The following is a 24761-nucleotide window of genomic DNA, read 5'->3' as shown; positions in this document are numbered from 1 at the left end:
TCCCAAGCCCATGTGATCCCTGAGGAACAGATCCTCAAAGGACCTTAAGAGTAAAAATAAATTGGTTTATCTGGGCCAACTGTATTGTACGGTCTTGAACACCCAAAAGGAAAGTACAACCAAAGATGAAAGGGATCAGTATAGTTCTTTAAGAGTCCATGTATATAGCTAATGTCCAGCATAGAACTGGGAAAATGAACAGCAGATCCCAATTTTACCTAAAGGAATATTGGCAACTGATTGCTGCTAGATGAGGAAGAGCTGATATTCCTAAAACAAGGACCTCTGGATAGGCTGACTAGATTCAACAGATGGACAAGCACTGGAGAACGCTGGGGGCGCCAACAACACAGTGGACAGTAACAGGGATGACAGAGTATATGAGCTCCAGTGGGGCGAGGCGGCTATGGGAAGGTGCCATTTTGGTTGTGGGTCTACAGATGAATAAGATTGTTTGGAATGTTCTGTATGAAATACACACAAAAATCAACAAATAAAAACTGAGTTATATTTGAAGAAGAATCACAAAAATTTTCTTCATGTTAATTAGTAGAGGTGAAAAATATTACCATTGGAATCTGCCTGATGACTTTATGTCCATGTTCAGGTGCCAAGAGCTCAGAAAGTAACTGACTGTGACTAGTAATAATCAGATACGTAGAGGTTAGAGATGCATGTGCAAACATCTAAGTGTTAGTAACATTAAAAATGAGTTTTTTCTTTATGAAACAGTATATTTTAAAGTGAAATGGAGATCTTTTTCAAAGGTTAAATACTCATTCAATTTTATGTCTGTATTACAGGGTTTACACTGAGTTCAATATTATATAACTGTATTAATTCAATTAATTAATTAATTCAACCTAAAAATTTAGAGCTTATTTTGAAAGAGTTGCATCTTTGCTCTGGAAATTGGTATTGAATATGTTAATGCTGTAATGAAATACTTCTAATCATGTGGTTATTAAATTTTTAAAAATGAAAAAAAGCTGTTTACTGAATAAAGTCAGTAATATTTCTCATTATTTCTTAATGTTGAAAATAGTTACGTGAGTGGAAGGGTATTTTTTTTGACACCAAAATAAGCTCTATGAGGCTGATGCCTTTAAGATACAGTATAAAACTCAATAGAGAAGGCAGAACTGCACTATAAATGTTTTTGGTTCAAATTTTTAATTGAAATCTTATGTTTCTTTCCTAGAAAAAAAGTGAACAAGACACAATACTGGTAATTCTTAAAACCTAACAGATATGCAGAGCCCATATTTAGATCAAAAATAGCTTTTCTGATTAACAGTGTTATTTTATAAATCTTCAAAAATGTATCATAAATGTTCAAGTCCTGGGACAGGTAACATGGAAGGCCAGGCTTCTGGGATTACCTGTTACTCTATAGCCACCAGGGAGGTGAGCACTCAGGGAGACTGTCTTAAATTGACAGTTCCGAGGTGTTCAGAGGAAGAACACCATGCTCACAACACTGCAGAGCGCATGAATTCAATGGACAAGACCAAACCTGATGTCCCTCACTCTAGAGGGTGTTTGCTGTCAGCTCCTCTCTGAATGCATACTTCAAGGAAACAGGCTGGCAAACAGCAAGAACTGCAACCTAATTTTATTCCCTTCTCCACCAAATTTAAGAAAAAATAGGAAATGCTAAAATATTTAGGCATTTTTTGATAACTTTTTCAAATGAAAGGATAAAAGGCAAAATTTCACATACAGTTTCTATAAGATACAAAGGCCATTAGTACTTTATAAAAATGCTGTGTTTCAATAGAGAATGCCTTTGTTACTGTGGATGTGGAATGTTGGTCATCAGAGTGATGGGAAGGTGTTTCTGCTTGAGCATTCATTTAAATGAATTCAATCGCTTATTTTGAAACACAAAACAGCACATTTTAGCACGTCTTGAAACTTGAACGTCAAGGCTAGCTTAAAAGTAACTTGGAGTTCCAAAAACATTTTCCTCATATATGTATAACCCTTCCCCTCACAAGTGAAATCAGCTTTTGAAATATGCCACTGAACTTTGGATCATGCCTACTGAGAGGTTTTAATTGCAGTTTACAAGATATAGGGAAAAAAAAGGAGCCCAAACCCTATGGACCAAGATAAATAGGAAAACTTAATTCTGGGCTCTTCTTTGCCCTTGAACACACATCTGAGTATCGGGCAGTGACTGGGGTAGTACTTGGCTCAGACCAGTCTCTCCTCCCGGAACTGCAACACTCCCACAAAAGTCTTCACAAAGACACAGGCAGAGACTGTGTCTGCTGCTGGTACTGGGAACCACATGGAAGCCTCAGGTGGCATTTCCTCCCTGTTTTCAAGTTCCTGGAGGAATTGTGGTCTAGGCTGTGGTGCATCCCTGCGCCTTCAGCATGAGGTCTATCTATCTAACTGCCTTCCCACCTGTTGCTACAGTTACCCCTGTCTGTCCCAACCACACTATGATGTTTGAGTTGGGACACCGGAATCAGAGGAGACTGAGCACTGACAGTTCTCAAACGCCAGTAGGAGGCCATGCTGTGGTGCAGCCCACACACTATGCAGCAGCACAGTGGCTTCTAGGACAGAGCCCCTGGCTGCTGAGGCACTTGGCAAGCTGACTGAGAACACTCCCGCAAATCACGCCTTCATGTCTCCTCCTTCCTTAGCAGTGGCCATCACTAATAACACAAAGTGACCCAGAGCTTGTTATAAAAATCTACATGTGGGCCAGGTATGGTGGCAAACACCTTTAATCCCAGCACTCGGGGGGCAGAGGCAGGCTGATTTCTGTGAGTTCAAGCCCAGTCTGGTCTACACAGTGAGTTTTAGGAGAGCTGCGGCTACCGGGAGATCCCTGTCTCAAAAAGACCAGAAAAAAAAAACAAAAACAAAACAAAACTACGCGTGACTAATGCTGATTTAAATTCTCACAATTTTCATACTAAAAGAAAGTTATATGACCACAAAATATCAAATATTTGTCTTTCTCAAGTATCAGGATAACTTACTGAAGCTGAGGTTTCTCTTATTGCTAAGATCCTAAGATCTAGTACAACACTGAAAGCTGTTCCACCTCCGCCTGCTTAGTTTCTGGCCTTAAGATGGCTGGGACTCAGGTGTCTGAAATAATAGAAGAAAGGAGCTATGGATTCCACTAACAGAACTCAGGAGAAACAAACATAAACCTTGACTAAATGGTTATACTGTCACCTTGGAACCATGCAGTCTGTCAACATGAATCTGGTTTCAATGGTATCCACACCCAAACCTGCTGAGGTCCAGAAAGGCACCACTTCAAAGACTGCTTCTAAGGCCGACATTCCTAGCCAGCACCAGTTCACCTCAAACTTGAATTCAAACATAAAAATTTCCAATCTTTATTATTCTTTATTAAAAATTGTTCTTTCTTAGGACATAGTTCACAGGCTGTGGGCCTGCTGTTTCTTGACAGTTGAGAAGAATCAGTCCTTTAATTGTGTGTCTGTTCGTGACTCCAAAGACTGAAGGCGGTCTTGAATGTCCTATAGCAGCGTTTGCACATAAACTCTCTTTTAAGTGTGATCGCGGAAAGGGGAGGGGCATGGTAGAAGAGGGTGTCCTGGGGTGCGAATAGTTTGTCTGTAGCAGGGGTGGGATTTTCCGGCAGACCTGTGGGGCTGTCAGGCTCCAGTGGCCGGATCGTGGGCAAGGGTGGTGGTGGTGGCAGAGAAGGGGAGGAGGGGGAGTTTGTGGGCACAGGGCACACCTCTTCCTCTTTCTGAGCAGGATCCTCTGTGGCCTGAGACTTGTGCGACTGGAAGTGACTCCAGAGCTGGAAGTTGGTGTGGAAGGCTTTGTGGCACACTTGGCAGATGATGGGCTTCACAGGGCACAGCAGCTCCTGGTGCCACTCCAGCTGCTTGTGCACCCTAAACATCTTCCCGCATTTCTCACAAGGCCACGGGCCAGCCTCCTTGCTGGGGGAGGCCTCCTTGGGAGCCACGCTGGCCTCAGGTGCCTCCTCCTCAGCCTCTTCCACTGGTTTCTCTTTGACGTGGATTCTGAGCTGCTTTGAAAGGCTCAGGTTTTCAGGCAGGCAGGAGGAGTCCTCTGAATCAAACTTTACTTGCTCCGAAGAGTCGCTGAACATGGTGTCCTCATTTGGCATGGCCACATGGTTGACCTTACTAGGCTCCACCTGGGCCTGGGTCCTGGAGGCAGCTGCAGCTTCACCACTGTGGTCCAGGGTGGGCAGGGAGACGTTCTTAGTGGAGGCCATGCTGTTCTGGTTGTGCACTTCCACTTGGTGCTGCCAGATGCTGAAGGAGGGCTTGAATCCTGGGTGCATTTTCAGGTGCTGCTTAAACTGAGAGAGAAAGCAGTTGGCCTTTCCACAGTAAGTACAAATGTAGGCCCCTTTGGCTTGGGAGCACAAGTTCTTCTTGATGACTTGCTGTGCTAGGCAGCTTCTCTGGCTCTGGAAGCCAGGTTTGCTGCACCTCAGCTTAATGATCAGGGCCTTTTTAAACTCCCTCTCTCTTACTCTATCAACCACCTTTCTGTGGAATTTCTCATCCAAATTCACATGGGAGCTACAGGCTGGTGATGGGTTGTTCACTATGCTGTGTTGGGTCTGACAGTGTGTCCACACTTTGGAATTGGTATGGAACCTCTTGTGACAGATGTCACAAGCATAGGGCTTCTCTGGGTTATGGCACATGTTAACATGGTGATGAAGACCGGACGTTGATCTAAAGATCTTAAGGCAATGTTTGCATTTACATTTTTTGTTTGGTCTAGGCACCTCCACCTCACCTTTTTGGTTAAGTCAGAATCTGGGAAGTTGCTGTCACGGGGAGGATTCGTGACCTCACAGTTCTCTGAGGAAGGAGGCCCATGCTCATCCGCCCTTGCCTTCCTAAAGGGTGACCGCCTGTCTGCCTGGAACCACCTTTTGGCTGGGAGTCTGCTCATGTCCTTCTGGTCCTCCTCCATTTTCAGAGGCAGGTCTCTTGTCGCTGCTGTGTCTCCCATGGTGACCCCGATGATGTCTGAGGGGTCTGATAGTGGGCTGCCCCCCTTGTCTGTGGACTGAGAAGCATTGAAAGATATGATGCGATGTGGTTGTAGCAGTTGAGGCCTGTCATCGAGGGCTGGTTCCTCACTACCATCTTTCAGGGCTGACTTCTGAGATATTGCACAGAACACAGTACCTGGTGTATTGTTAGCCACTGTGGATGATCCCTGGGAGGACTTCAGGTCTATGGAGGGGGAGTACACAGGAACCTGGCTGTCCATAGACAGGAACCTCCTGAGGAGACTCTTCACAAGTGGCCCACTTCTGTCAATGCTCTTGTTTGCAGAAGCAGGTCCACTGGACGGAACCACTGAGCCCAGCTTGGAATAGTACAACAAGTTCCTGTCCTCCCCTTGACCACTTCTTTTGCTAGTTTCCTTTAAGAGATAAGGAGTCTCTGATGAGCTACAAAGGGACAGAACAGGTGGCCATGGTCTCTTGAGAGGTAGTTTATCACTCTCCCCTGTAAGCCCTGGCTTACAGGCCGTGGCATCTCCATCTTGTGGAGGCTTTGAGGGCAGGTCTGCATTTCTCTTTACTAAACTGCTCCTGCTAGGATCATCCAAAGCCACAGGATGCTCCAGGGACTTTGCATACACTGCAGCACTGTCTTTTGGCCAGCTCTTTTCAGGCAAGGGCAGGCTGTGATGCAGCTCTGCTGGTTTGGCCACCTGTGCCTTGCTGGTGATGGTGTTGACTGCGATGCTCAGTGAGTGCCGGACAGCATGGCTGAGGTTGGGTGCAGCGGGACCGCTGGCCTTCCCCTGCCCTGCACTTCTGTTCTGACACACGATGACACTTTCCTTTTGAGAGCTGGTCTCTCTCATCATCCTCTACTGGTAATCTCTTTCTTTTGGGACATGCTGGAAAGGGGGCTGTGGGGCTTTGGCAACAATGTTGGTCAGGAAGGAGATGCCGAGTCTATAGCCCAGCTCCTGCACAGCAGCAACGCTGCCCTTCTCCACAAACAGGGAGGAGGAATAGATGTAGTTTAGCATGTTATCAAAAACATATGGCTCACAGAAGTCCACCCGAAAGATAGTCTTCGACTTGTTTGCCTTATTCATGAACAAACTCCATTCATGAACAAACTCCGGAAGTACTTAAACAGGGAGGAGGAATAGATGTAGTTTAGCATGTTATCAAAAACATATGGCGCACAGAAGTCCACCTGAAAGATAGTCTTCGACTTGTTTGCCTTATTCATGAACAAACTCCGGAAGTACTCGCTGCTGGCAGCCAAGACATTCTTATGAGCACAGAACTTCTGGTCCCCCACAATCAGGAGCACGTCACACAGTTGTCCCTTGAGGCGCGCCTCATTGAGGGCACTGAGCAGAGAGATGTCATGTGCTGGGTTGATGTAGTGCAGCTGGTTCTCCATCGTGGCACTCATCTGGAAGAGAGGTGAGACCATCAGACATCACTGTGGACATGTATATCACCAACATGTACACCACCACCAATCACCCTCTAGTTGGAGAGGCCTGCCCCTCAAGGTCAGGAGGCTCAGGGTGGCAGCCAGCCAATGACCTTGGAGGCTACCTAAACAACACAGAAGATACAAAAGATGTCTGGGGCTGTGAAAATTGTATTCCACTGAGGGGCTGTTAGAGCCTGTTAGGTACGTACACAGCGGTACTTGAAGACGAGGTAGATTATCTAGGATCCTTATCCATTTGACTCTTGGCTATATTTCTTCATTCTGAGAATATGAATCGTCTGCAATTCTACATCTAAATATCATTAGGTTTTATTAGATATATACTTAAATGCAATATCAATGTTCACAATGGGTTGTAGACTGGGAAAAAGAATGCTTATGAGCTAATTACTATGCCTAAGTGGTCAATAAAAAGAACCATTATAGTGTAAAATTTTATTTTCTTTCTTATGCCAACTGCTCGAGATTTTAACATGATTTTCTTATGAAATGCCATTTTGAGCAAGAGCACAAAGTGCAGTAGCCTGGCTGTAAATGTAGTTACAGGGTTTATACTGTGGTGGACAACTGTACGCACTGGCGCCAGATGCTTGGCTGAGGTGCCGCCCCTCCCTGTGAGCTGATGACTCTGGCAGGCCTGCAGGCCTCTGTGCACAGGTCTGTGTTTGATGTGGGGTAACAATTAAGCCCTCTTGCAGAGATGAGGCAATGATTAGAATATCTAGCATCTAAAATATACCAAGCTCTCAACAAATGTTCAGGTAACTCCCAGGGTTGCAGGATGACCAGGATTTAAATGAAAAAGACCCAGGTTAACCCCTTCTATTATTGAAGGCAGAGCTGATGTCTGGTCCTCTGTGCAGCCCTCCAGAACAGCACATCCTCCCTTTGATTTTACTGTTTAAAAGTAAGAAAATATTGGTGGGCTGATCTTTTTTGTCTTTTGGAGACAGGACCTCCCTGTACCCACACCTGGTCAGGAACTTGCTATCTAGACAAGGCTGGCTTCAGTTTCACTGAGATCCATCTGCCTTTGCCTCCCATGTGCTGGGATTAAAGGTATGCACCACCATGCCTTGACCAATCTATTTTTTCAAAAAATGTTTTGTCGTGCAATGCCTGTGGAGGCCAGAAGAGGCTGTTGGATCCCCTGGAACTGGAGTTACAGACAGTTGTTAGCTGCCATGTGGGTGCTAGGATTCAAACCTGGGTCTTCTGTAAGAACAATCAGTGTTCCTGACCACTGAGCCATCTTTCCAGCCCCCAATAAATTTGTTTAAAGATTTGTTTTACATATATGTTTGCCTATATGTTATTATGTGTACCATGTGCTTGGAATGCCCACAGAAGCGGAAGGGTACAGATCCCATGGAACTGGAGTTATAGATAGTTGTCATCTGCTGTGTGAGTGCTGAGAAGTGAACCTGGGTCCTCTGCCAGAGCAGCCCTTAACCCCTGAGCCATATTCTCCAGCATTCCCACTCCAATCTAATTTTTAAAAGACTTTTAATTTTCTTTTTAAAAGAGTTTTATTTTTTATTTTAATACAATTTTTAAAATTTTTATTTTTTAAATTTTTGTGTATATGAGTACATTCCCTGCATGTAAGTTAGTGCACCGTGCCATGCAATACCTGCAAGGTCAGAAGAGGGCATCAGATTTTCCTGTAACTTGAGTTACAGACAGTTGTTAGCTGCCATGTTGGTGTTGGGAACTGAACTCTGCAAGAGCAGCCAGTGTTCTTAACTGCTGAGCCATCTCTCCAGCCCCGATTTGGTTTTATAATACTGTCTTCTATTAAAAATACTATTATGGAACTGGGGATTTAGCTTAGTGGTAGAGCACATGCCTAGCAAGTATAAGGCCCTAGAGTCTATCACTATCATCACAGTAGGGGTATGTGTGTGACATTCTTCCTATCAGAAGGGATCCACAGGGACTAGAAACATTTGTGACAGTCTTACCACCCTGGAGAGGAGATGCTGTAGAGAACCACAGCAGACTCAGAAGAAAAACATATTGTTCTCAAATGTGTAATCTATATTAAACATAGCATAGAATCAGAAACAAAAATAAAATTGGTGATACAGGTATGCTGGGAAATCTAAAGACCATTGAACAGGAATTTATGTGGTTATGATCAAAGAACATGTATGAAAACATCACGATGACAATATTTTGTATGAGTAATCTTTACTAATGAAAGAAATAGGATATAACATTACAGATCTATGACAATGGCTAAAATTACACACACACACACACATACATCTATGTATGTATGTATCTATGTATGTATCTATGTATGTATCTATGTATGTACGCTTCCTTTTGGACCTATGCAAGGTGGGGCCTTTAGGTCCCCATATCTATCTATCTATCTATCTATCTATCTATCTATCTATCTATCTACATAAGCAAAAGGTGACATGGTTATAGCCTGCCATGATTATTCTTACATTGCATATGAGAATGTAATTGTTCTATCTTGATGAAAAACTGATAAGTTCTGAATAAAGAAAAATTTAAACATTTAAACATTAAATTACATAAAATTACACTTTCAGGTATAAGCCTGAAACATAAAGACATTTGCCCACATAGAAATTTGAACAATTGTTATCAGCACATTTATTTGTTTCAGGAAAACCTCAAATAAACAACAATAACAACAACAAAGCCAAAACAGGACTAATTCTAAATCCATGAAACTATATATTTTTAAATTCAACTTACTCTCCATGAAGTTCAACTTAGGAAGAGAAGAGAAGAGAAGAGATTACTGATATATGACAAAATGTGTCCATAATTAGACCAAATAATGCAGAGGGAACAGTAAATGGTAAATTCAAGTATGATACTATTCTACTCTAAAACTCTCCTGAAATAAATATACCTGGTCTTAACTAGGGTCCTCAATGTAGTAGGATAAACCTGGCTAGGACTTGGTAAAGAATGAACTGATTTTAAAGAGAACTGAAATCTGAGAAAACACACACACATGCGCGCGCGCGCACACACACACACACACACACACACACTAAATATATTCATATATTCAAGTCAGCATAAAGTAATCTTCTAGTGTCAGAAGAGCATATATTTTAGCCCAAAGTCAAGTAAGGGAAAAAAAAAGGAAACTAGGAAATGCAATCAACATAGTTTGAACTTACCTCAGACTGAAAGCAGCTTAAACTGTACAGACAGGACTTAGGGGAGAGGGGACAACTTAGTGCTAAGAGCCTAATTTGAAACCCCTTCCCCCTCTCCACTATGCTGTTTCTCACAGAAAAAAGACAGGAATCCACTACCAACTAGCACACGGAATGTGAGGAGCTCATCGACTACCCACTATCCAGCAGCTATAATGAGCTAAAGAATACAAGTCAGAGCTCAGAACCCACAATAGAAATCGTAAAACATACTCAGGATTCAAGTGATCTATCCAAGGGGCTATCCTGTCTATGTTCACAAGAACTAGGAACAGAGCACACATCCCAAAATATGAGAAAAAGGTAAAAAAGAGCCAATCCCAGATTTTGATGTGATGAACTATGTTCAACACTTCATTTAACCTCTCCTTTTTTCAATGAAAAATTCTCAAAGGACAAATAAGAAGAAATGAAACACACTGAGACTCTAAAGTATACGATTTCATGAACAAATCAGGCTTTTCATCAAAAGCTATCACAAATGTAAAGCTTGAATTAATGGAGCCAATTTAGCTTCCAATTAGATATTTAATGTTTTAATCTTTAATTCTTTAGCTGGTACTAAGTTAAAAAATCTGTTTGGACAAGGGGATATAAACGGGGTGAGGATAGGGGCATATAGGAAGGGGTCTAAATATGTTCAAAATATATTAGAGGACTCTGATAAGTCAGATCAAGTTCAGTGCCCCCCCACCCCATTTCTCTCATTCACCCCCACTCTGTCCCCTGCCAACCTCTCAACCTCTCTCACAGATGGGCTCCAATCCCTTAACCTCAAATCCCAGGACTAACTTCCCACACCAGACTAACCAACCACCCTACCTCTAAGTTCTCACCAGGTGGTACCCTCACTGCCAAATTCCCAGTCTCTGGATCAGACAGACAGACCTACTCAGCCAGAACTCTGGTAAATCAGCCAGGACTCTCGTAAGACAGATCAATCTCACTGCGTCCTGACCCCATTTCTCACATTCACCTCCACCCAGTCCCCTGCTGTCCTCTCTCACAGGCAGGCTACAATTGATTCACTTCAGGAGGACTAGCTACCCCATTTCTCTCATCCAACCCCACTTCCTCCCTGCAGGCCTCTCTCACATGCAGGTTCTAATTTCTTCACCTCAGGTCTTAAGAATAGCTTCCCAAACCAGATTACCTAACCACTCTACCATAGATACCTAAATCCTCATCTAGGTGGTCCCCTCACTACCAAATTCCCAGCTTCCTGATCAGGAGACAGACCTCCTCAGTCAGAATTCTGACCAGTCTAGTACCCAGCAAGAATCTGAAATACCGACTAATTTGTCATCCATACCCAAACCAAAGTAACCAAGCTACATAAACAATATTAACAGAAAAAAAATCAAATTAATCAAAAGCAGAGTTCTAGAAGTTCCCATTGAACATATAACTGACAAGGAACATCCATATGCCCAGATGGCAATGCAAAACCACAAACAGAATGAAAAAGCAGGAAAACATGTCCCCAACAAAACACCCTACTCCTACAGAAGAGCAGAACATTGAGACCCACCCTACAGAACCCCAAGACACAGAATTTAAAAGAAGAATCATGAATATGATCAAAGAATTGCAAGGAAACACAAAGAGCTCAGAAAGGAAAGGCACAAACTTTTGATGGAAGCTCCAGAATATACAAATATGTGGCTTAATGGAATATCAAAAACAATTCATAATTTGAAAAGAAAATTCACTAAAGACATAGAAATAGTGAAGAAAACCCAAATGGAAATGAACACTGGTCTGAAAGACTCAATAAACCAAGTAGAAACAACAGGAGAAAGTCTCACAAGCAGAATGAATGAAATGGAAAAAGAACATCAATACTGGAGGATAAAGTGGAAGATCTGGACTCCTTACTCAAAGAATCTACAAAACTTAAAAAGAAAAAAAAACACAGTAGTGGAAGACTCAGGAATTGTGTGACAACATGAAATGACCAAATCTATGTATTGTAGGCATACGGGAAGAAGAATCAAACCAGTGGCATTGAACAGATCTTCAATACAATTATAGAAGAAAACATTACTTATTAAGGAATGTTATACCTATAGAAATTCTACAAGCACATAGCACACCATTACAACAGAAACACAAAATAGGGCCACAAACACAAAGAAATTAAAATGATAGTACACAATACACACCTTTCCATAATAACACTAATATCAATGGTCTCAACTCCCTTGTCAAATGACACAGGCTGGTGTAATGGATCACGAAAGAAAACCCAACTTTCTGTTGTCTTCAAGAAACTCACCTCACCTTCAAGGATAGACACTATCTTAGTATGAAAGGATGGAAAAAAATATTCCAAGCAAATGGACTGAAGGAGCAAGCAGGTGTTGCAATTTTAATACCTGACAAAATAAACTTCAAATTAAAACTCATCAGAAGAGATAAGGAGGCTTACTTCATTCTAATCAAAGGAACAACTGATCAAAAGATATTGCAATTATTAACATTTATGGACCAAAGTCTGGAGATCCAATTTCATGAAGTTAGTAGTCCAGGACTGTAAAACAGTTTGACACCAGCTCAATGATAGTGGGCATCTTTAATAACCCACTTTCTTCAATAGACAGGTCAACTGGACAAAGAATAAACAAAGAGACATCTGAACTAAATGGCATACTATATGAAATGGACCTAACATATATAGATACAGAATATTCCATCCAACTGCCAAAGAATGAACTTTCTGCCCAGCAGCTCATGCAAGTCATTCTAAAATTGACCACATTCTGGGGCACAAAAAAATCTCAACAAGTACCAAAAATTGAAATAATTCCATGCCTCCTACCAGACCAGCTTATAATGAACAGCAAAAGAAGCTCTTATAAATGCATTAACTTGTGGAGATTAAACAACACACTCCTGATTCATGAATGGGTTAAAGAAGAAATGAAGAAAGAAATAAAAGTACTCCTGGAACAAAATGAAAATGAGAACACAACACAAATAAAACTTCATTTGACACCCTAAATGAAGTCCTAAGAAGTAAGCTTATAGCTCTTAGTGCCTACATTAACAAATCAGGGAGGGCACATGTAAATGACTTGACAGTACAACTCAAGCCACTGGAAAGGCAAGAACAAACCAACCCCAAACATAGGAGATGAGAAGAAATAACAAAACTCGGAGTAATTAATGAAATAGAAACAAAGAAAATATTACAAAGCATTAATGACTCTAAGAGTTGGTTCTTTGAAACCATAAACAAGATACACAGATCCTTAGCCCAGTTAACCAAAAGAAGAAAGAGCAAATCCAAATTAACAAAATCAGAGATGAAAGAGGAAACATCACCACAACAGACACCAGAAAAAAATCCAAAATATTTTAAGGGAATATTTTAAAGTTCTATATTCCATTAAATTTGAAAACCTAAAAGAAATGGACGACTTCCTAAAACCATGGCCACCCAAAAGTTAAACCAAGAGGAGATCAACAGCCTAAAAAGATCCATAACAAAAAAGGAAATTGACACAATAATACAAAACCTTCCAAATGAAAATAGCCTAGCCCAGATGGATTCACAGAAGAATTCTACCAGACATTCAAAGACAATCAACAACCAAGACTGCTTAAATTACTCAAAAAGATAGAAACAGAACAAGAACTCCCAAACCCCTTCAATGAAGCCAGTATCACTCTAATACCAAACCAGGTAAAGATGAAACAAAAAAAGAAAACTATAGACCCATATCCTTAATGAACATGGATGCAAAGATACTCAGCAAAATACTTGTGAACCGCACACAGACATACATCAAAAAGATCATCCACCATGATCAAGTTGGCTTTATCCCAGAGATGCAGGGATGGTTCAACATTCATAAGTCAACAAACGTAATAAAACATATAAATGGACTTAAAGATGGAAACTGCATGGTCATCTCAATAGATGCATAAAACACATTTGACAAAACCCAACATGCTTTCATGTTAAAAGTTCTTGAAGGAGTTCGTCTGGAGGGAACATACCTCAACATAATTAAAGCTATATACAACAAACCCATAGCCAACATCATCCTAAATGGAAAAAAACTGAAAGCATTCCCATTAAAATTAGGAACCAGACAGGACTTTCTACTATCTCCACTCCTTGAAATTCTTGCTAGAGCAATAAGACAAGAGAAGGTATTTAAAGGAGTACCAATTGGAAGACATCAGATTATCCCTATTTTCAGATCATATATTATACATACAAGATTCCAAAAATTCCACCAGAAAAGTGTTAGAATTGATTAATGCTTTCAGTAACGTGGTAGGATACAAAATCAACTTACAAAAATCATTAGCCTTTTTATATGCCAATAACAAGCAATCAGAAAAAGCATTTGAGGAAACCCTCCCATTCTCAATAGCCTTAAAATAATAAAATATTTAGGCAAAAAGAACAATGCGGGGGAAATCACCATACCAAATCTCAGATTATATTGCAAAGCTATAGTCATAAAAACAGCATGGTGCTGATACAAAAATAAATATGTAGATCATTGGAACACAATAGAAAACCAAAACATGAGTTCATATAATTTCAGCCACCTGATATTCGACAATGGTGCCAAGAACACATAATGGAGGAAAGATAGCATCTTCTCAAATTGTACTGGATCTCCACCTGCAGAAAAAAGAAAGTTGACCCTCATATTTCACCCTGTACAAAAGGCAACTCCAAATGTATCAAAGGCCTAAATATAAAACCTGAAACTCCCAAACTGCTAGAAGAAAACATAGGCCGTACCCTCCAAGATATAGGTGTAGGAAAGGACTTTCTAAATCAGACACAAGCTGCTCAGGCACTAAGGTTAGCAATCAGTAAGTGGGATCTCATTAAATTATGAAGTTTCTGGACAGCAAAGAAACAACTAAGGAAGGGAAGAGGAAACCCACAGAGTAGGAGAAAATCTTCACCAGCTACACATCCAACAGAGGAATAATATTCAGAATATACAAAGAACTAAAAAAAAAATAAGAGAACAAGATAAACAACCCAATAAAAAGATGGGCGATAGACCTAAACAGAGTTCTCAAGTGAAGAAATAAAAAATGGCTAAGAAGCACCTTAACAATTGCTCAACATCTTTAGTAATTAGAGAAATGCAAATCAAAAGCACTTTGAGATTTCATTTTTCCCCAGGCAGATCAGGTATGAGCAACAGAACAGAAGACTCCAAATGCTGGAGAGGATGTGGAGAAAGGGGAAAGCCCATTCACCGCTGGTAGGAATGCAAACTCGTGCAACCACTATGGAAAGCAGTGTGGAGAACCCTCAAAAATCTAAAAATGAACCTACCACATGATCCAGTGCTACCACACTTTGGAATATACCCAAAGGACTCATCACACTTTACAGATACCTGTATAACCATGTTTGTTGCTGTTCTCTTCACAATAGCTAAGAAATGGAAAGAACCTAAATGTCCCTCAACTGATTAATGATTAATGAAAGCGTGGTACACCTCTTCAATGGAGTTCTACACAGCAGTAAGAATAGGTGAAATTATCAAATTTGTAGGTAAATGGATGGAGCTAGAGAGTGTTATACTAAGTGAAGTAATGCAAACACAGAAATTAAGTGATGTATCTTTTCCTTCATTTCTGGATTGTAGTACCAATCCCTTATATGTGAGTATATGAATTCTGACTTAACACCAAGAGCCAGGTAAAGGCAAAGGATACGTGGAGGTAAAGGAAACGAAACAACCTGAAAGAGGGTTACTAGGGAACAGATGTTTCCTGAGGGAGTTTGAAAAATTGTGAGTAAATGGCAGGGAGGAGAGGAGGGAGGGACATGCAAGGGACCATAGTGTGGGGGAGCGAGGGAACTCAGGAAAGGAAAGATGGTGGAAGTTGGGAGGAATTGGGAGAAGGATTGCAGTGGGGGAACTTTGACTAGGAAGGGAGGGAGGAGGAATCCCGGATGGGAGAAAAAAGAGTAGAGATTACTGATCTTTTCACAATAGCTAAGAAATGGAAGCAACCTAAGTGTCTCTCAGCTGAGGTGATTAAAAAATGTGGTACATTTAGACAATGGAGTTCTACCCAGCAGTACAGAGAGACAAAGTCATGAAATTTTCAGGTGAATGGATGGAAAAAGAAACTTATACTAAACGGAGTAACAAAGATTCAGAAGAACAAGGAACATATGTTCTTCCTCATTTTTGGATCCTAATACCAATTCCTTATGTGTGAGTATATATCCTGATGTAAGTGCAAGAGCCATGAAAATGGAATGGAACCAGGGAGGGAAAGGAAAGACAGAACCTGAAAGAGAACAGTAGGAGACAGGAGTTACTAAAGGAAATATTGGTAAAATTCAAATGGGAGACCGTAAGGGAAAGATATACAAGGAACTATAGGGGTAAAGGGCAAAAAGGAGCTCAGGAGAGGGCAGACCATGGGAGACAGGTTTTATCAAGGGAGAAATGGGGAAAATGGAGGTACTTTAACTGGGGAGGAAGGAGAGAGGGTTAGGAAAGGAGGGAGGGTTAGAAAGGGAGATAAATAATGCCTAGAAGGTGTGAAAAAACAGAGGGAATCATATTAGTTTAAAAACCTACTGAAAAATTGCATATCCAATATCTATACATGAGTCAATGTATATAGGTAAAGGCTATATAACAAGAAACAGTGTCAGACCGGAGAAAACTACCTTTGAGTTGTTGGTCAGGCTAGTCCACGAAACTCCAAAATTTCATAGGCTGTTGTTGCAGCCCTTGATTGGTTCCCATAAGTTGAATGTAAGACCCTAAAGCTGAAGACAGGACATACTTCAGATACCGGAGTTGGAGCAACATAGCTGGAACTGACCTCTAAGCTGCCTTACCGAAGGCTAGCTTTCTCAGTTTTGGAGAACACTATGTAGGATGCTAAGGGAGAACATTAATCGAAGGTCCAAACCCACCTTTAGCCCCTAATAACCACAACAATGAACAGAACAGCAAACTATTCTGGGGCAGTAGTGGCACTTTCATCTTGAGGGAAATCAACAGCTACCTAATTGGACCTAAAGTCCACTCAATGGTAGGAAACTCGTGCAGTATTGTAAACATTGCCAAATACACATGGCTGGAGATGTCACAGATCTTAGAGAAAACCCCAATGCTGCCATATCCCTAGACTTATGTAATTTCTTACATTGTACTACATATGGATTGGTATATTTACAAAGTATGCCAGTCACCACTCATCAAAGAAGCTTCTTTTGAAACAGATGGAGACTATTACAGAGTTTGACAACTAGTCATCCACAGAGATTAAATGTCTGTGAATGCTCAACCCTAATGACACATGTACAGCAGAATCTCTATACCTAATAATCTCAAAGAAGCTTCTTTTGAAACAGATGGAGACTATTACAGAGTTTGACAACTGGTCATCCACAGAGATTAAATGTCTGTGAAATGCTCAACCCTAATGACACATGTACAGCAGAATCTCTATACCTAATAATTGTGAAACATAGTGGAACAAAGGGTAGAGAGAACACTAATGCATATTTCAACTCCCATTAATGAATCTCCCTCAAGCAACAGAGGGCAATGAACCCAGAACTCAGAGACCAGTGTGGAAGAGGGGGTGGAAAAATTCTAAGAGACAGGGGAGGAGGCGCACAACAATATAGAAATAGGAGTCTTACAGGTTTCTGGGAACTCCCTCATATGAATTTACAGCAATGATGACAGCATCCACAAGACCAGTGCAAACTCAAGCAGACAAAACCTAGCAAAGAACTGAGGAAGTCTGTAGCAGGCACCAATCTCAGTCAAAGAACTTTTGGGCAGCTGATTACTACTGGGTGAGGAAGAACTGATGATCTTTAAGGGAGTGACTACATAGGCTGAGTAGGTCCCAGTGGAAGAACTTGCACTGAGGGACTTGAGGGGACTCAGCCTTGACTCGATAGGCCTTAACATAAATGATAGATTACATGAACTCCAATGTGGTCAGACTATAGGAGGGTGACAAGGGGGAATGGTCTATAAACAGGACTAAGATGCTGTGTATGAAATATATAAACATTCAATAAAAATATGTAAAAAGTCCTTAAAAAATAAGAGGACTTTCAGGAATAGGGAGAGTATTAAAGTGGGGCTGGGGACGGGGAGAGGTTCTGAGTATGGTCAAAATAAACTGTGTGATATTCTCAAGGATTGGATAAAACATTAAGTATAAAAATAGTAAAATAAAGTTTCAAACAGAACAAATCTCAGCTTAACAAATACTCATAAAAGTGAGTAAGTCATGATAATCTTTGTTTAACTGGTTCATATTCAATTTTCTGTCCTGTAAATTTTGAGCTATCCCACAGAGTACAGATGGAAATAATACCAGACTTTCACCAAGCAATAAAGAAAATACAAACACCATAAAATGCTCCACAAATAAGTAATGAGACTCATATAATCCTTCCTGTAAATTGAGAGCGTTTATCAGAAAGGAAATATAACACTTAACTCTCATAAGAAATGCAAATATAAAAAGGATGCTTATTAGCCTGAATCCAAGATAACAGTACTCTAGAATAAAGTAAAAAGAAATGGCATAAAACCCATTAATTTCTCCAAGACATGAAAGACGATGGGAACAAAATTACCACACATTTCTCTTGAAGATATTTCACAAAATGTATCAATAAAATACTGCTGAAAATATCATATCCCATTTAACTATTAAATTGTTGCTACAATCAGAATTAACAAAAAAATTGCAAACAAAGAATAAAACAGATGAGAGATGAAATAAATCCCTGGAAGCAAGCATTGCAGGATCTCTGCTACATGCCTATAAAACACATATTGGTAATTTTGTTCTGTTCTGGTTTTACTGATTCAAAAGAGCTGATGCAGAACTCAGGATGCTAGTTAGAAAGCTTTATCTGTGACCTTAACCAACTGAACACAGATCTCAGTCCTCACAACTACAGTGGGAATAAATTCAGCTCAAGGTCCAATAAAGAGGATCTGAGAATCAACCAAGTGATGACAGGGTATTCACAGCCTGAAATCTTGCCCGGAACTAAGGAGCTATTGGCATGTGAAAGCTACTGGATGAGGAAGAGTAAACCAAGTATTTGATGAGATAAAATATCCTACCCTTCCTTCAAAGGAAACAGAAAATGATACTGAGAAGGAAAATGTCATACAAAGCCTCCACTCAGGGCCAGATTATTTTATCCAGGGAACCAAGGACACTGCAAAAATTCTTAAAGATGAAAAATGTGTTGGAGAATACTCAACTTAAGGATTATGAATCATTTTCTTCATGTACTAGAGATACACAGGAAAAAGACCAATAATTTGGTTATACCAATGGAATTTTAAGAGATAATTAAATATTATTATAAAATTATTAAAAGGCTACAATGTGAGGATGGAGAGATAGCTCAGTGGTTAAGAGAAATGGCTCATGTTGCAGAGGACCCGGGTTTTATTCCCAGCACCCACATGGCAGCTAACAACCATTTGTAACTCCAGTTCCACGGGAATTTGATACCTTTTTCTGACTTCTGCAGGCACTTCAGTACATGAATGCACTTGCACACATGTGGGAAATGCACTCATAGACATGATGTGTGTGTGTGTGTGTGTGTGTGTGTGTGTGTGTGTGTATGTTTAAAAGGCTTATGGAACCTAGTAGAGCAAGGGGTTCAGAGAATACCAATACATCTTTCAATGCTCATCAACAAAGCTCCCTCATGCAACAGAGGGCAATGAACACAAAAGGCCACAAATGGCCAAAGTATAGAGAATAAGAGTCTGCAGAGTGATGGTCCTTGGACCAGACTCCTATATTAAAATCCACTCACCCAGAGCTCACGGGCCATTGTGCAATAGGAGGCAGAAAGACTGTAAGAGCCAGGTAGGAGATGCAAGACCATATGGAAATAGAGTCTTATAGGCACCTGGGACCCCGCTCATATGAAACTACAGCAATGGGGTCAGCTTGCACAGGACCCATGCAAACTCAAGCAGACAAAACCCAAGCACAGAACTGTGGAAATGGGCAGCAGGCTCTAATCTTAGCTGAAATATTGACAGTTGATTAATGCTGGGTGAGGAAGAGCTGATCTTCTTAAAAAGAGGGACTCTAGATAGACTGACTAGAGCTCAGTTAATGAACTTGCACCTAGGGATATCTGGGGGCACTAACTTGACTTGGTGGGCCTTAACACAAATAGCAGAATGTAGGAATTCCAGTTGAGGGGGGAGCTATGGGAGAGTACAAATAGTGAAAGAGATATAAAGCTGATTAAGATGTTTTCTTTGAAAGACACAGAAATTTAACTTAAAAATCACAAAAAAGGAAGAGCACAATCCATATACATATATGTGTAGTTCATATGGCTGGCAGGTGTAAAATTTTACAATTAGTAAAATAAAAACAATCAAGCAAATAAAAAAATCAACAGCATATGCTTATAAAGAACATTTTTTGGGAATGTTCCTAACATGAATGTTGGGAGGGCCTAGTTAAATCCAGTAGGGAAAATTCAACAGTGAACAAAGAAATGAGTGGAGGGGGCTGGTAGATATTTATATTAATCTGATTGTTCTTGGGCTGCCTGAGTTTGAAAGAACTGTGAAGGACGTGGTTACATCTGTCCGCGTTAGAGTGCCAAGGAGATTCCACTGCACACCTATGGATAACAGAGAAAGCTGTGGGGACCCGAGAGGTGAAAGGAGCTCCTGCCCAGGAAACTATTTGACATTTGTTGCCATCCAAGAAGCAAGAATTCCAGTACAGTTAACAACTGTTAAAGGCCTGAGTTTGAAAGAACTGTGAAGGACGTGGTTACATCTGTCCGCGTTAGAGTGCCAAGGAGATTCCACTGCACACCTATGGATAACAGAGAAAGCTGTGGGGACCTGAGAGGTGAAAGGAGCTCCTGCCCAGGAAACTATTTGACATTTGTTGCCATCCAAGAAGCAAGAATTCCAGTACAGTTAACAACTGCTGAAGGCCTCTCCCGATCAGCTATAATACTGCTACCTTTAGAAATCTCAGCAGAAACTCCAAGTACTGAGAAAAGGCAAGTCCTAATCCCATTGCCAACTCAGTGAAATCTGGTTTAATTTTATTGGATTTTGTTTTCATCTAAGCCATCTCTGGAGCCAACCTATGATCTCACACACGAAAAGAGAGAGGAGAGAAAGCCAAGTTCTTAGCAGTGTTCTGAGATGTAACTTGAGAGCCTCCAAATAGATAATCCTATGGCATCTCACTGCTACTCTCTTTAAGTGCATATACCCACACTTGTGCATGTCTTACATTATGTGACTCTCTTTAGACCATGTCCATACTCCCAAGTGTGCATTATTTTTTTTTTCCCAGAGCACCTCTGTTTTTCCTAACCCTCATGCTTATATGTATGTTAAAATATCTTTAATGAAATCTCCTAACCCTGATTCATAATACTGACAAGTCCTGAGAATTATTTTCACTGCCAAATCCATGAATCCTAGTTTGCACTGAGTCGTGGTCCCTAATTCCCTTGGGAAACTCCTCAGGCAGCTGAGGGTGAAAACAGGGAGCTGAGTCTCTGATCTGGCATCACATACATATGCAAATCTGTAAGATACTGCTTAACAATAAGCTTACCATATTTCAATTATATTTCTATAATTCTATCAGGATGTAATAGAAAAACCAAAATGTACTCTAAATAGAACTGAACAAACAAATGCAGGGCAGAAATCCTGGACTTTTACAAATTGAAATTTTATTTCAAAATACTTAAACGGAATCCATTACTTGAATTGTAAATACCAGACAATGACTTCTGTTTACAGGTCAGGAACTTGAAAATTGTAATCCTAGCCCTCACAATAAAAAGCTGTACAAATTGAAAAAAAAAACAAAATGAAACAAAACACTCTTCTTAATTCATAAAAGTAGTGACTCCATGTGGAGAAATGCTTCTAAAATGGTGTGTTGCCAAGCCAACACCTAGACTCACAGTTTAGCACACCAATTGCTTAATAGGGGAAGATGTCCACTGCTAGAGATGGAATCAAAACTGTTCTAATGAAAAGAACTACACATTTGAGAACACACTTTAGAGGTATTGTTGGAAATTAAAGACACCAGGGGACAGAAGGACATCAATAAGTGACACATTTAGGCAACAATCCCTATAGCATTGGAAACGACAACACATTGCAATGTATAGCCCCCAAATAGTTACATCTTTAAGGTAAAGGACTATTTGGCTCACTTAATATATGCAAACATGTTCGTCTAAAAAAAAAAAACCCAACACATTCTAGAAGGGAAAATACTTGAAAAGAAACTGCTGGAAACAGTAAGGCATGAACAGCTTGGATAGACACTTCAGGTATAACCAGGCATTTTGGAATTTGAATATTGGGAATTTAAAATAACTGGGCTCTTAATGGAAGAGTGGAAATTTGAGTGCTGAGGGATGGAACAATCAGACAGACAGATGGAACTATAAGAAAGAAGCAAAAGAATGGAAACATTTCAGTTATATTTTTAGAAACGATAGAGAAAATTGCCAAACAGAATTTTCACAAATTATTAATAACTGATCACCCTGGAGTGGTCTAATAAAATAAAAATTAATCACATTCTATTTCATAAATGTAAGGGAAATCTTCGTCACACATCCTAGGGAAGAAACTTTATGTACAGGAAAATTTGCATGCATAGAGTATAACACAAAATTTAAAACTGTTCTAAGCAACACAGTACTTAATAAATCATGCAAACAGGAAACCTCAATCGGCCTGTATCACACCACCAATTTTGTACTTAAATATTTACAAACCACTTCTTTGCCATGGTGCCTGAATTTATCCATTTTCCCTATGATAAAAAGAATTAACTTCACAGTTCTATAAGCTATTGCACTGAAAATTAAAATGTAGAATGGATTCACTATATTTCCACAATAGTAAGAATATAAGAAAATAATTAACTAATTTGTGGTCCTTAAGAATCTATATTGAATGTTCACTGAACCAAAATCAATAACAAATAAACAGGACTCCAAAAATGCATATTTGCCAACTGCAATCCAATGAGAACCGGACTCAACAGCATAAATCTATGCTACATTAAACAAAAATTAAGCTTGAACTATGTGATTTAGACTGAAAAATGAATGCACTTTAACAAAAGAAAGGACAGAATTGTGCCAACATCATAGTAGTTGTTCAGAAAGCATATGACAAATTGTCTCATTGAGTTTTGATTTTAAAACTTAGAAAAAATTAATTTACTTCATCTGTGGTGATGACGTATTGAAACCTTCCTCTTGATAGCAGAGAAATGATAAGAATGCCAATTCCAATCAGCTCAATTTAACACAGTACATTAATAATTAATAAGAAATTGCAAAAAACTCTAGCAAGGTCTTTGATTAAGGCACTTACTAAAAACATTGCCCTTGGAAAACAAAAAATTTAAAATGAAAACTTATCATTACTGATTGTTTTTACATTTTCTCATTCTAGATATGTGATAAAATTCATAATATAATTAAAATTTAATCCTATTGCAACAAATAATAAGGCAATGATTGTACTAATTGTCTGTATATTAACATCACCTAGGATTAAATTACAGGCAAGTTACTTAAAATCTTTTATTTATAAATTACATTATTTACACGTATATTAACAAATTACAGTATTATTTCTTCTTCGTAACATCATTATATATTTATGCCCTTCCTATGTTGTTTCTCTGCTTTTCTACATAAATTATTACTGGTTATATTCTAAAGTTAGTAAAATAAAAGATAACATTTTTTTTTTTTTTGAGACAGGGTCTCCCTGTAGCCCCAGCTGTCCCGGAACTCACTATGTAGACCAGGCTGGCCTTGAACTCACAGAGATCCCCCTGCCTCTGCCTCCCGAGTGCTGGGATTAAAGGCGTGCGCCACCACGCCCGACAAAGATAACATTTTTACCCAAAGATTCTTAGTGTTACAAGTAATTCTAAAAGTGATTTTTTAACATTTTATTAATTATGCATTTGTTATGGACACTGGCCTTTTAAAATAAAATACACAATTAAATATTTTTTAAGTAACTGTGATTCACACTGTCATGTTTATAAAGGCAGATATATACACTAAATTTATATACATACCATATTTGTATATTTATATACAAAAATGAAGTATAATGTGTTTAGTTTTGTACTCCCATTATGTCTCTAGTTTCATTAACAGTGTATAAAAGTTTTCAAGATATAAAATTTACATATCCTGCCTTATAATAGTGGGGTATATGTTACACAAAATATGTTTCTAACATTATATATACATTTGAGAAGCTCTTCAAAAAGATCAGCCGTATGTTGTCTGAGAGACAATTATTGTTCAGGGGATGGAGAGATGGCTCAATGGTTAAGAGCAGGGGCTGCTCTTGCAGAGGACCAGGGATTGGTTTCCAGCACACACAACGAGGGCAACAATCATCTACAACTACGTTTACAGGAGATCTGTCAACCTCTTCTGACCTCCATGGACTTTGCAAGTCATGGGCCCACCTACCTCCATGTAGGCAATACACTTAAATGCACAAAATAAAAATATTAGGTAAAATGATTGACAAAAAATTTCAAGAATATAAAAATCAATTACCAATCCAGACATGGCAGCACCTGTCCTTATGCCCAGCAATCCCGAAGCAGATGCAGGAGGATCTTTGGAAGATCTAGGGCAGCCTGGTCTACACCGCAAGCTCCAAGCTAGCTGGAACTACAGAGAGACCGTGTCTCATAAAGAACAACAACAACAAAAACCCCAAAACCCCTATCCACACAAAAGAAAACAAACAAACAAACAAAAAATTCAAACTACCGAAAAGAAAACGGAATTAATTTCTTATGTACAGGACCATTTTGTACTCCTTTCTTAATAGTCTATTAAAATAAAACAGTAACTTGTTTTTGATTTACAAATATTTTAATCGCCAAATATATTAATAATTCCTAACATTTTGCCTTTAAAATGTATATCCTTGTCTCCTTAAAATTATCCTTTTTATTAGTAGAT

At 39.6% G+C, this 24761-nt stretch overlaps 1 protein-coding gene across 1 annotated transcript; it reads right to left on the bottom strand.

The window, feature by feature from the left end:
* Positions 1 to 3365: 3365 nt before the first annotated feature.
* LOC103731051 (zinc finger and BTB domain-containing protein 21-like) lies at positions 3366 to 24458 on the bottom strand. The gene is given in 6 exon segments (XM_017797210.2): positions 3366 to 4791; positions 4794 to 5874; positions 5876 to 5925; positions 5928 to 6108; positions 6249 to 6446; positions 24348 to 24458. Coding segments are annotated over 6 exon segments (2850 nt in total). The 5' UTR covers positions 24360 to 24458; the 3' UTR covers positions 3366 to 3463.
* Between the last annotated feature and the right edge of the window lie 303 nt (positions 24459 to 24761).

This window comes from Nannospalax galili, unplaced genomic scaffold (genome assembly GCF_000622305.1).
Source record: "Nannospalax galili isolate Female #2095 unplaced genomic scaffold, S.galili_v1.0 scaffold414, whole genome shotgun sequence".
Lineage (NCBI taxonomy): Eukaryota > Metazoa > Chordata > Mammalia > Rodentia > Spalacidae > Nannospalax > Nannospalax galili.
Note: the sequence above shows the minus strand (reverse complement) of the source record. Positions and strands in the feature narration are given on the sequence as shown.